Here is a 12,371-nt window from a genome sequence, read left to right as displayed (position 1 = left end):
TCTGGCGACTTTCATTTAAGGTAACTTGTTCAAGCTATAGAAAGCAAATCAGCGCTGTTTCAGCCTGGTTTTCAATTCAAGTAGAATATCTTCTCCAAGTTTGCTGGATTAGGTTAGGCCTGCACCACAATGTTCTTGAATCATCATTCATGTCGATGCATTAAAACACTACAGATTAGACAATAGGTGCAGGAGTAGGCCATTCGGCCCCTCGAGCCAGCACTGCCATTCAATGTGATCATGGCTGATTATCCCCAATCAGTACCCCGTTCCTGCCATCTCCCCATATCCCTTGACTCTACTATTTTTAAGAGCCCTATCTAGCTCTCTCTTGAAAGTATCCAGAGAACCTGCCTCCACCGCCCTCTGAGGCACAGAATTCCACAGACTCACCACTCTCTGTGAGAAAAAGTGTTTCCTCGTCTCCGTTCTAAATGGCTTACTCCTTATTCTTAAACTGTGGCCCCGGTTCAGGACTCCCCCAACATCGGGAACATGTTTCCTGCCTCTAGCGTGTCCAAGCCCTTAACAATCTTATATGTTTCAATGAGATACCCTCTCATCCTTCTAAGCTCCAGAGTGAACAAGCCCAGCTGCTCCATTCTCTCAGCGTATGACAGTCCCACCATCCCGGGAATTAACCTTGTAGATTATTCTTGCCTAGAAATTAATCCCCAATTAGCACTAATATATATGGTATACTATCACGAGCAAGTTGTACCAAGGGACAAATTCATTCAATTGGACTTGATGGAATGAACATCAGAGGTTATGTTCCTAACTTGCTGAGGTTATCTGGTATGTTCAACTCTACGATGCTAACAGAATCACGGGATATGGGAAAAAAGCAGGAACGGGGTACTGATAGTGGATGATCAGCCATGATCATATTGAATGGCGGTACGGGCTCAAAGGGCCGAATGGCCTACTCCCGCACCTACTTTCTATGTTTCAATGTAGAAGAGGAATACTTTTTACCTCTGACTCTTAGGAGTCCCCAGATGACTAAAAATGCATCACATAATCTTGTGGATGAGCTGCAACGGTTTGCATTTACAAGTGACTTAAGTACAGTGAGGCAAAAATAATTGATTCAAATCATTTAATCATTTTAATTTATGTCAATTTAATTCAATAAAGTGAAAGCCTGTTCACAATGATACTATGTGCGTTTGTCTCTGTAGCTGTTACTACCAAGGATCACTGGTTCATTACATAAGCTGCACCATGAAGTTCTGACTGCATCTATCATCTTGTCTTTATTTCTGATGCCAACTTGCCAGTGACCTAGATCAACACTGGGCCGTCTAAATCCACACGACCACCAGTGAGAAGCAACATACCTGCTTCCCCCTCACTCCCCAATTAGCTCTTGGATTCATTAGGCAAGTTCTGAGTCTGTAGGTCACTTGTCCAACCTGTTACGCAAGGGAGACAGCTACCAGAAACCGTCTCGGGTAAATTGCCAATAAATATGGTCATCTCGTGCCAAGAGCAAATTAAGTTAAATTACAAATGCCCGGGGCCACCAGGATTGGAACTCAGATACATTAAACCCTCTCATTTACTTATACTGGTTCATGCAGATTCATTGAAATGTGTTGCAGTTATTCCAGATCCTGGGTGGAGGTGAGAACATGGTTTTATGGTGTGGCCGCTGCCGGCAGCGCTTCGCTCCCGCCCGCTTCTACGTTCTTCCGCCTCTTTATCAGCTTCAGTTTCTTCTTCTCCTCCTTCTCCAGCTCCTTCACCATGTCCTGGAACTTGGCGTTGCGCGGATCGATGCTGTAGCCAAATCGCTCACGAGCTTCAGCCAGCAGCCGGTCGCGCCTGGCCTTCTCCTCCCTCTGCTTCACCTTGGCCTCCCGCTTCTCCCGCCTCCACTCTTCCACCATCTTCGGCATCTTGGCCATGGTTGCCGCAATCAGCTTTTGTCTGGCAGGGGAAGGAGAGAGATGTGTGTTGGCGGCACTTCAATCAACCTGACAAGTTTCAACACTCCTCTGTAAACCCATGTCAGCCCATAGCTTGCCCAGTATCACCCGTCCATCACAACCCATGTCAAAATACTTTTCTAATCCCCATTATCAATCTCATCGTTGTCCATTCCTTCTCTCCAGAGATGCTGCCTGTCCCACTGAGTTACTCCAGCTTTTTGTGTCTATCTTCATTGTCCTGCTCCCTCCCAGGCCTTAAAGCATCTCCATTCCAGCTTCGATCAGTTGAACGATGTAGCCTGGAAACATCCATCGCCCATTCACACTCGTTCTATGTTTCCCACTTACTCATCCACTCCCAAGGGACAATTTACAAACATAGAAAATAGGTGCAGGAGGAGGCCATTCGGCCCTTCGAGCCAGCACTGCCATTCATTGCGATCATGGCTGATCGTCCCCAATCAATAACCTGCCTTCTCCCCATATCCCTTGATTCCACTAGCCCCTAGAACTCTATCTAACTCTCTCTTAAATCCATCCAGTGACTTGGCCTCCACTGCCCTCTGTGGCAGGGAATTCCACAAATTCACAACTCTCTGGGTGAAAATGTTTTTTTCTCACCTCAGTCTTAAATGGCCTCCTCTTTATTCTAAGTGTGGCCCCTGGTTCTGGACTTGCCCAACATTGGGAACATTTTTCCTGCATCTAGCTTGTCCAGTCCTTTTATAATTGTATATGTTTCTATAAGATGCCCCCTCATCCTTCTAAACTCCAGTGAATATAAGCCTAGTCTTTTCAATCTTTCCTCATACGACAGTCCCGCCATCCCAGGGATCAATCTTGTGAACCTACGCTGCACTGCCTCAATCACAAGGATGTCCTTCCTCAAAATCGGAGGCCAAAACTGTACGCAATACTCCAGATGTGGTCTCACCAGAGCCCTATACAACTGCAGAATAACCTCTCTACTCCTATACTGAAATCCTCTTGTTAGGAAGGTCCAATTAACTGACAAACCCGCATGTCTTTGGGATGTGGGAGCAAACACAGGCCCTTTCGGCTCAATTCCTCCATGACGGGACTGTTCCAAGCTGCCGTGGAATTGATGGGCTGAATGGCCTCTTGCGCTGTGAGGTGTGAGGGACTAAATATTGCAATGAGTAATGTGTCTGCTTTGTGCATGGGCTGGCCAGGAGGAGAGTAGATGGGAGTGTGGATGCTCTGCATTGAATGTTGATATTCTATCAAAATTTAAAAAGCATCTGGATGAACACTCGAAGCAGCAAGGTTTTAGACCTTAGAGATACAGTGCGGAAACAGGCCCTTTGACCCACCGAGGCCACGCCGACCAGCGACCCCCGCACACAATCCTATGGACTAATGACAATTTACATTTATACCAAGCCAATTAACCTACAAACCTGCACATCTTTGGGAGTGTGGGAGGAAACCGGAGCACCCGGAGAAAACCCACACGGTCACGGGGAGAACAAACAAACTCTGCACAGACAGCACCCGTAGTTGGGATCGAACCCGGGACTCTGGCGTTGTGAGGCAGCAACTCTACCGCTGCGCTGCCCTATGGACTAGTTTAGTTTAGAGATACAGCGCGGAAACAGGCCCTTCGACCTACCGAATCCGCGATGACCAGAGATGACCCCGTACACTAGCACTATCCTACACATTAGGGGCGATTTACAGAAGCTAATCAACCTGCAAACCTGTGTGTCTTTGCAATGTGGGAAGAAACCGGAGCATCCGGAGAAAACCCACAGGGATAACATACAAACGCTGTACAGTCAGGATCGAACGTGATACACTGGTGCTGTATGGCAGCAACTCCACCCTGGTAAATGGGACTGGTATAGTGTGTGCTTGCCCACAGTAGAGTCAGCGTCTATTTGTGCTGTATGGCTATAATGCGGGGAGAATGGGGAACATTAATGGTGGGGGGTGGGGTGGTTCTGCCCCCACCAACGTAATGAGCTGAAATAGCTTCCTCCTGTGGCAGGAATATGATGCATGGGTGGAAACGTTTACCAGCCTGTTACAATCCCAAGAGTAACACGCAGCTCATCAATGCTAACCAAAACTCAGTGGGACATCCAGTGAGAGAATGGAGCAGCTGGGCTTGTACACTCTGGAGTTTAGAAGGATGAGAGGCTATCTTATTGAAATCTTATAAGATTGTTAAGGGCTTGGACACGCTAAAGGCAGGAAACATGTTCCCCATGTTGGGGGAGTCCAGAACCAGGGGCACACAGTTTAAGAATAAGGGGTAAGCCATTTAGAACGGAGACGAGGAAACACTTTTTCTCATAGAAAGTTGTGAGTCTGTGGAATTCTCCGCCTCAAGAGTGCGGTGGAGGCCGATTCTCTGGATGCTTTCAAGAGAGAGCTAGATAGGGCTCTTAAAGATAGTGGAGTCAGGGGATATGGGGAGAAGGCAGGAACGGGGTACTGATTGGGGATGATCAGCCATGATCACATTGAATGGTGGTGCTGGCTCGAAGGGCCGAATGGCCTACTCCTGCACCTATTGTCTATTGTCTACTCAACTCAGGCAGTATTAGAGCTTCCCAAAACTGGACGGCATTCCTTTCATCCCCTCTTTCCCCTTGCATGCAGCCCCTCCCTCTGGCTACACACATTATACCAGTCCCATTTCACTTCTTTTCTCCTCATCCGACACCCTTTCATCTTCTTTTCACATTTGGCCTTCATCATGAACTCCATCCTTCCGCCATTTTACACCCCCACCCCTCCCGCCTGTATCCACCTATCACTTGCCAGACTTTTGCTTGCACCCCTACCTTTTCCAGCTGTTCTAATCCCACCCTACCCCTCTGCCACCCCCTCCCCCACCTCCCCCCACCAGTCTGAAGAAGGGTCCTGATCCAAAATGTCATCTGTCCATTCTCTCCACAGATGCTGCCTGACCCGCTGTACTTCACTGGCACAGTGTGATTTGCTGGAATCACATTCAGTGGGTAGTGCTGGTATTTCAGAGATGTCAAATTAGTTAAATATGCTTTGTGTTCTCCGAACATACCCACACACTATCCCTACCCTCCACGACAGACAGAGCAGTTTAAGAACAAAGATTCCTTTCTTTCAGAGTCCTTTAGAATCAAACTGCTCAGATACTGCTTGGGCAGTCACGGTGGTGCAGCGGTAGAGTTGCTGCCTTACAGCGAATGCAGCGCCAGAGACCCGGGTTCCATCCTGCCTACGGGTGCTGTCTGTACGGAGTTTGTACGTTCTCCCCGTGACCTGCGTGGTTTTCTCCCAGATCTTCGGTTTCCTCCCACACTCCACAAAGAGGTGAATACTCCCACTATACTATGGTGCAGAAACAAGGAACTGCAGGTGCTCGGTTGACACAACAGGACACAGAAGGCTGGAGTACCTCAGCATCTCTGGAGAAAAGGAGGTCGAATCTGGGGATAGTTGGTGGGGTTGAAGGTGAGAATGGCTCACAAGGAAATGTGCTAAATGGAATTGATGGGAATGTTCTGAGTTGGCATGGAATTGATGGACTGAATGGCCTCTAGTTTAATTTAGAGATACAACATGGAAACAGGCCTTTCCTTCCACTGAGTCCATGCCGACCAGCGATCACCCGTACACTAGTTGTACCACACACACACACACACACACAGGGGACAATTTACAGAAGCCAATTACTGTACAAGGCTACACCTCTTTGGAATATGGGAGGAAACTGGAGCACCTGGAGAAAACCCACGCAGGTTACGGGGAGAACGTACAATACAGACAGCACCCGTGGCAAGGATCGAACCCAGGTCTCTGGCGCTGTGAGGCAGCAGCTCTACCCCTGCTTCACCATCCGAAATCCAGGGAATTTAAAATAGGTGCCGTTTCCATTGAGAAGTCTTCTTTGGACTGCAGGAGTCTGAAGAAAGGTCCCATCCCATAACGTCACCTGTCCATGTTCTCCAAAGATGCTGCCTGACCCGCTGAGTTACTCCAGCACTCTGTCTTTTTGTGCTATGGTGCAGGTTAGGTGAGGAGGAATGAGCAGGTGTATTTTCTTTATAGTTTAGTGATACAGCACGGAAACAGGGCCTTCGGCCCACTGAGCCCGTGCTGACCAGCGATCCCCGCACACACACCATCCTACGCACTAGGGATAATTTACTATTTTACCAAGCCAATTAGCCTACAAACCTGTACGTCTTTGAAGTGTGGGAGGAAATTTGAGATCCTGGAGAAAACCCACGCATGTCACAGGGAGAACGTACAAACACCGTGCAGACAGCACCCGTGGTCAGGATTGAACCCGGGTCTCTGGCGCTGTGAGGCTCAACAAAGGCCAAAGTGACCATTCTGTCTGCAGGGAGAGAGGGAGCATCCAGGCTAGAGTGAGAGGCAGTCCTTTTTTAAAAAGGGAGCGTTTGAGGTTGGATAAGTCCCCAGCCATATTCCCTCACATGAACTCTCATGTCCAAGTCTATTCCACATCTCCTGGGTGTGTTCAAAGAAAATTAAAAACAGGATTCTCTGTAGAACTTGGCCATACGGGGTGGCACGGTGATGCAGTGGTAGAGTTGCTGCCTCACAGCGCCAGTGAACCGGGTTCGACCCCGACTACGGGTGCTGTCTGTACGGAGTTTGTACATTCTCCCCATGACCAGCGTGGGTTTTCTCCAAGATGTCCGGTTTCCACCCACTCCAAAGACGTACTGGTTTGTAGGTTAATTGGCTAGGTGTAAATGTAAATTGTACCTAGTGTGCGTAAATAGTGTTGATGTGTGCGGGGATCACTGGTCTGTACGGACTCGGAGGGCTGAAGGGCCCGTTTCTGAGCTGTGTCTCTAAACTAAACTAAATGTAATACGTTCCCCGGGCTGCTCACAGCAATATCTCTGGAATTAATCTTTCATTCCTGAAGCCAATTCAAAAGTATTGGCAACCTTGTCCGGCATTCACAGGCAGGGATGATGCAGCGTGAAATGGCGGGGGTGGGACTGGGTTAAAGGAGATGGGGGAAGGTTTGAAAGGTCAGAGAAGTAGCGCAGCTGGTGGAGCCGCTGCATCACTGCGCCAGAGAAAAGGGTTTCAATCCTGACCTCAGGTGGTGTCTGTGTGGAGTTTGAACGTTCTCCCTGCGACCGTGTGGGTTTCCTCCCACTTCCCAAAGACGTGCGGGTTTGTAGGTTAATTGGTCTCGATAAAAAAAACTCCTAGTGTGTAGGGAGTTGATGAGAAAGTGGGATAACATAGAACGGATGATCATTGGTTGGCGTGGACTTGGTGGGCCGAAGGGACTGCATCCATGCTGTGTGTCTAAACTAAAGTTGAATGCCCTTTTCGTAGCTCCTTTACCCTTTTGCAGAAAATAGCCCACATGCAGCGCAGCGGCAGAGTTGCTGCCTCACAGCACCAGAGACCCGGGTCCCATCCTGACTACGGGTGCTGTCTGTACAGAGTTTGCACGTTCTCCCTGTGACCACGTGGGTTTTCTCCGCGTGCTCCGGTTTCCTCCCACACTCCAAAGACGTACAGGTTTGTAGATTAATTGGTGTGGTATAATTACAAATTGTCCCTAATGTGTGTAGGATAGTGCTAGTGTGCGGGGATCGCTGGTTGGTGCGGACACGGTGGGCAGAAGGGCCTGTTTCTGCGCTGTATCTCTAAACTAAACTAAGGCTGCCTCAAGTCTGAAGAAGGGTCTTGAACGAAACGTCACCCATTCCTTCTCTCCAGAGATGCTGCCTGTCCTGCTGAGTTACTCCAGCATTTTGTTCTTTAAGCATCTTCAGTTTAAACCAGCATCAGCAGTTCCTTCCTCAGCTACAGCTTCCTGTTTGTAGGTTGAAGCTCACTGAGGGTTTATTCTCTTGTTTGTTACTGCTTGCTAATGCCCAGATCCTTGCACACATCCTGTCTGTACTTGCACTCTCTAAAGGAATGAGGACTGCGCTGTTTGCAGTGAATGTCGTGCATGGGATTGCAAATGAAAAGCTAAACCAGCTAGCGAGCAAGCCTGTCAGAGTAGGGAGCCAGAGAGGAGATGTGGATCGTTGGGGCTGCCATAAACCTCACACCACTTTCTCGCCTTTGATTTCATTAACAGCTGCCGATGTGCATTTCACACCTGCTGGCGAGGAACCGCTGTGCTTCAAGCAGTTGTTGAAAGGCAAGGACCCACCATCAGAGTTCACCCTCTACCACTGGCATCCTGCATCACACAAGCACCCAAGAAGATTGAGGGGGGATCTTATAGAAACTTACAAAATTATTAAGGGGTTGGACAGGCTAGATGCAAGAAGATTGTTCCCGATGTTGGGGAAGTCCAGAACAAGGGGTCACAGTTTAAGGATAAGGGGGAAGTCTTTTAGGACCGAGATGAGAATTTTATTCTTCACACAGTGAATCTGTTGAATTCGCTGCCACAGAAAGTAGTTGAGGCCAGTTCATTGGCTATATTTAAGAGGGAGTTAGATGTGGCTCTTGTGGCTAAAGGGATCAGGGGGTATGGAGAGAAGGCAGGTACAGGATACTGAGCTGGATGATCAGCCATGATCATATTGAATGGCGGTGCAGGCTCGAAGGGCCGAATGGCCCACTCCTACACCTATTTTCTATGTTTCTACCCTGCGCGTGTCAGGTTTCAGCTGGCCTGAGCCTCTTAACATCCCCAGAAAGACTCAAAAAGCTGGAGTAACTCAGCGGGCCAGGCATCATCTCTGGAGAGAAGGAATGGGTGACGTTTCGGGTGGAGACCCTTCTTCAGACCATTCTAACCCCAGCCCACCCACCCCCTCCACCCCCCCCCCCTCTGGGAGTTGTGAACCCCCTGCAGAAATATGCCACACCTGTGTCATCTTTGCAATGTGGGAGAGAGTCCCAAAACGGGAAGCTGAAAAATCAATCCAATCTCACTGCAAAATTTAAATTCCCTGGATTTCGGATGGTGAAGCAGGGGTAGAGCTGCTGCCTCACAGCGCCAGTGACCTTGCCACGGGTGCTGTCTGTATTGTACGTTCTCCCCGTAACCTGCGTGGGTTTTCTCCAGGTGCTCTGGTTTCCTCCCATATTCCAAAGAGGTGCAGGCTTGTATGGTAATTGGCTTCTGTAAATTGTCCCCTGTGTGTGTGTATAGGGTAGAACTAGTGTACGGGTGATCGCTGGTCGGCATGGACTGGGTGGGAGGAAAGGCCTGTTTCCACGTGTATCTCTAAATTAAACTAGAGGCCATTCAGTCCATCAATTCCATGCCAACTCAGAACATTCCCATCAATTCCATTTAGCACATTTCCTTGTGAGCCATTCTCACCTTCAACCCCATTCAACTATCCCCAGGTTCTACCTCCCCGCATCCCAGGTGGGGCCATTTACACTCACCTGTTAGCTCACCAACCCACACGTCTTTTGGATGTGGGAGGAAATGAGATCACCCGGGTGAAAGCCATATTGTCACTGGGAGAACGCGCATACTCCACAAAGAGAGTACCAGATTGAACCTGGACTTTACTTATGAGATTTTAGAGATATAGTGCAGAAACAGGCCCTTCAGTCGACTAACTCCGCATCGGCCATTAGCACTGTCCAGCACACTAGGAACACTTTACTATTTCACCAAAGCCAATTAACCCGCAGATCTGTATGTCTCGCCTCTAAATAGCGTCAAGGTGGGAAAAGGAGAAGTACAACGGGATCTGGGGGTCCTTGTATGAAAGTAAGCATGCAGGTACAGCAGGCAGTGAAGAAAGCGAATGGCATGTTGTCCTTTATAACAAGATGAATCGAATATAGGAGCAAATAGGTCCTTCTGCAGTTGTACAGAGCCCTAGTGAGACCACACCTGGAGTATTGTGTGCAGTTTTTGGTCCCCTAATTTGAAGAAGGACATTCTTGCTATTGGGGGAGTGCAGCGTAGGTTTACAAGGTTGATTCCTGGGATGGCGGGACTGTCATATGCTGAGAGAATGGAGCAGCTGGGTTTGTACACTCTGGAGTTTAGAAGGAGGATGAGAGGATATCTCATTGAAACATATAAGATTGTTAAGGGCTTGGACACACTAGAGGCAGGAAATACGTTCCCGATGTTGGGAGAGTCCAGAACCAGGGGCCACAGTTTAAGAATAAGGAGTAAGCCATTTGGAACGGAGACGAGGAAACACTTTTTCTCACAGAGAGTTGTGAGTGCATGGAATTCTCTGCCTCAGAGGGCAGTGGAGGCAGGTTCTCTGGATGCTTTCAAGAGAGAGCTAGATACGGCTCTTAAAAATAGCAGAGTCAGGGGATATGGGGAGAAGGCAGGAACGGGGTACTGATTGGGGATGATCAGCCATGATCACATTCAATGATGGTGCTGGCTCGAAGGGCCAAATGGCCTATTCCTGCACCTATTGTCTATTGTCTTCAGTTAACAAGCATCAACACTTTGGAATTCCTTCCCTGGAACTCGCTGCCTCTAATGGTGGGAGATTGCATTCTTCACGTGGTCCGCCCTGTTTCGACGAATGCAATCAACCTGGCATGCACAATCAAACAAGATCAAATAGAACAAGTTGTCCGACAACTTTAGGCTGTGCACGCCATACGCAGGAAGAAGAAGAAGCTGCCTTTAATAAAACGTCCTCAAAGACAACCCCCACCTGATCTTCCTCCACCCTTTCGCAACTCCTTCACTCCATTCCTCCCTCTCCCTCCGTCTGTCCCACCACACCTCCCCCTCTCTCGACCACTTATCCTGCCTCCACCACTATTCCCCCATCAATTACCCTTGCCCTCTCCATCACTCCCCCACCCTTTCCCATAACACTATTCCCACTACTCTGCTAGCCCTCCCCTCCCTCCCCACCTCCTCTTCTACCCCTCTCTCGCCTCTTCTCCTCCTCCACCTCCAACTCCCCTCCCATCCCGCCTCTCCCACACCCTCTATCCCACAACCCCTACCCTGCCACCTCTCCCTCCGGCCCACCTCCCCTCCTTCCCCAACGCACCCCTTACTCAATTACCCTTCCCCCCTCCATCCCACTCCATTCCCACTGCTACCACTACCTCACCCCCTCTCCTCCCACCTGAACCTCCCTCAGCCTCACCTTACCCCCCCCCTACCCCCACCCTACCCACCCCCACCCTCACCCCCACCCCCCCCTTCACCCTACCCCCCACCCCCCCCCCAGTACCTGTCCCGCTGCCGCTGTCGCCGCTGTGTGTCCGCGGCCTGGATGCCGGCGCACATGACGTGAAGCGGCGGCTGCCAGTCGAGCTGGTGCCGGACGAGGCGGCGCAGTTCCCCGGGCCCGGGCCACAGACACGCGGCCGCCACCCCCGAGGCCGCACCCGCCGCCGCGAACCTCTTGCGCTGGGCCTCGGGGCCGCGCTGCCACTCGGGGCTGTCGGGGCCCAGCGGCCGGGACATCGCGCTGCGGCTGCGGCTGAGGCTCAGGCCCAGGGACCGGGCATGGTGGTGGTAGGCGGCGGCGGCGGCGGTGGGACAACGCGAGGCGGCGGTGGCGGCGGCAACAACGACCAGGCCCCGCACCATGGGCGCCGCCATCTTGGATCCGGTCCTCACCGCCCGGGCGGCTTCACCGCGCCTGCTGTAAACTTTGGCAACTTTGGAAAACTTTTAAAACTTTGACAAACTTCCGAAACAAGATGATAAGTTGATAGCAGCAGAATCAGGCCATTCGGCCCATCAAGTCTACTCTGCCATTCGCGCATCTATCTCTCCCCATAACCCCCGACACCTGTTCTAATCAATAATTTTGTTGTCTCTGTACTGTACACTGACAATGACAATTAAAGTTGAATCTGAATCTGAATCTATCTATCTCTGCATTAAATATATCCATTGACTTCATGGCCTCCGCAGCCTTCTGTGGCAAAGAATTCCACAGATTCACCACCCTCTGACTAAAGAAATTTCTCCTCATCTCCTTCCAAAAAGAACGTCCTTTAATTCTAAGGCTGTGACCTCTAGTCCTAGACTCTCCCACTAGTGGAAACATCCTCTCCATATCCACTCTATCCAGGCTTTTCACTATTTTGCATGGTTCAATGAGGTTCCCCCTCATGCTTCTAAACTCTAGTTAGTACAGGCCCAGTGCCGTCAAACCCTCTGTACCCTCTCGAGAGTCAGCACCAAAGATACTAGAGGAGCAAGATAGACCACTCCTGCGAAAATCCAATGGATTGACGTGTAGTACGCGCTCCCCTAGTATCTTTGGTCAGCACGTCCTTCCTCAGATATGGTGCACAGAATTGCTCACAATATTCAAAATGCAGCCTGACCAGCGCCTTATAGAGCCTCAGCATTACATTCCTAATGTGTGTTCCAGGCCTCAAAATACCTCAAAGTGTTTTCAGGTTAATAAAGTATTTAAATAAAAAATCAAAATAAACTTTATGTGTAAGAAGGAACTGCAGATGCTACTTTACATCGATGATAGACAC

At 49.7% G+C, this 12,371-nt stretch overlaps 1 protein-coding gene across 1 annotated transcript; it reads right to left on the bottom strand.

Moving 5' to 3' along the window:
• Positions 1–1,087: 1,087 nt before the first annotated feature.
• gadd45gip1 (GADD45G interacting protein 1) lies at positions 1,088–11,596 on the bottom strand. Its single transcript, XM_033012227.1, has 2 exons — positions 11,099–11,596; positions 1,088–1,935 (listed from the first exon to the last, which is right to left on the bottom strand). The coding sequence occupies exons 1-2, from the start codon at positions 11,470–11,472 to the stop codon at positions 1,644–1,646; spliced, it is 666 nt and encodes a 221-aa protein (XP_032868118.1). The 5' UTR covers positions 11,473–11,596; the 3' UTR covers positions 1,088–1,643.
• Between the last annotated feature and the right edge of the window lie 775 nt (positions 11,597–12,371).

The sequence above is a fragment of the Amblyraja radiata genome, chromosome 35 (assembly GCF_010909765.2).
Source record: "Amblyraja radiata isolate CabotCenter1 chromosome 35, sAmbRad1.1.pri, whole genome shotgun sequence".
NCBI lineage: Eukaryota > Metazoa > Chordata > Chondrichthyes > Rajiformes > Rajidae > Amblyraja > Amblyraja radiata.
The sequence above is the reverse complement of the archived record's forward strand: the minus strand, read 5'-3'. Positions and strand labels throughout refer to the sequence as shown.

What these genes read in the sequence shown, in the direction of transcription:
- gadd45gip1 (XM_033012227.1), bottom strand. Translation starts at nt 11,472, where the DNA reads ATGGCGGCGCCCATGGTGCGGGGCCTGGTCGTTGTTGCCGCCGCCACC. An exon ending in CGACAGCGGCAGCGGGACAG is followed by an intron (nt 1,936 to 11,098) that starts GTACTGGGGGGG and finishes TTCCCCTGCCAG; the next exon opens with ACAAAAGCTGATTGCGGCAA.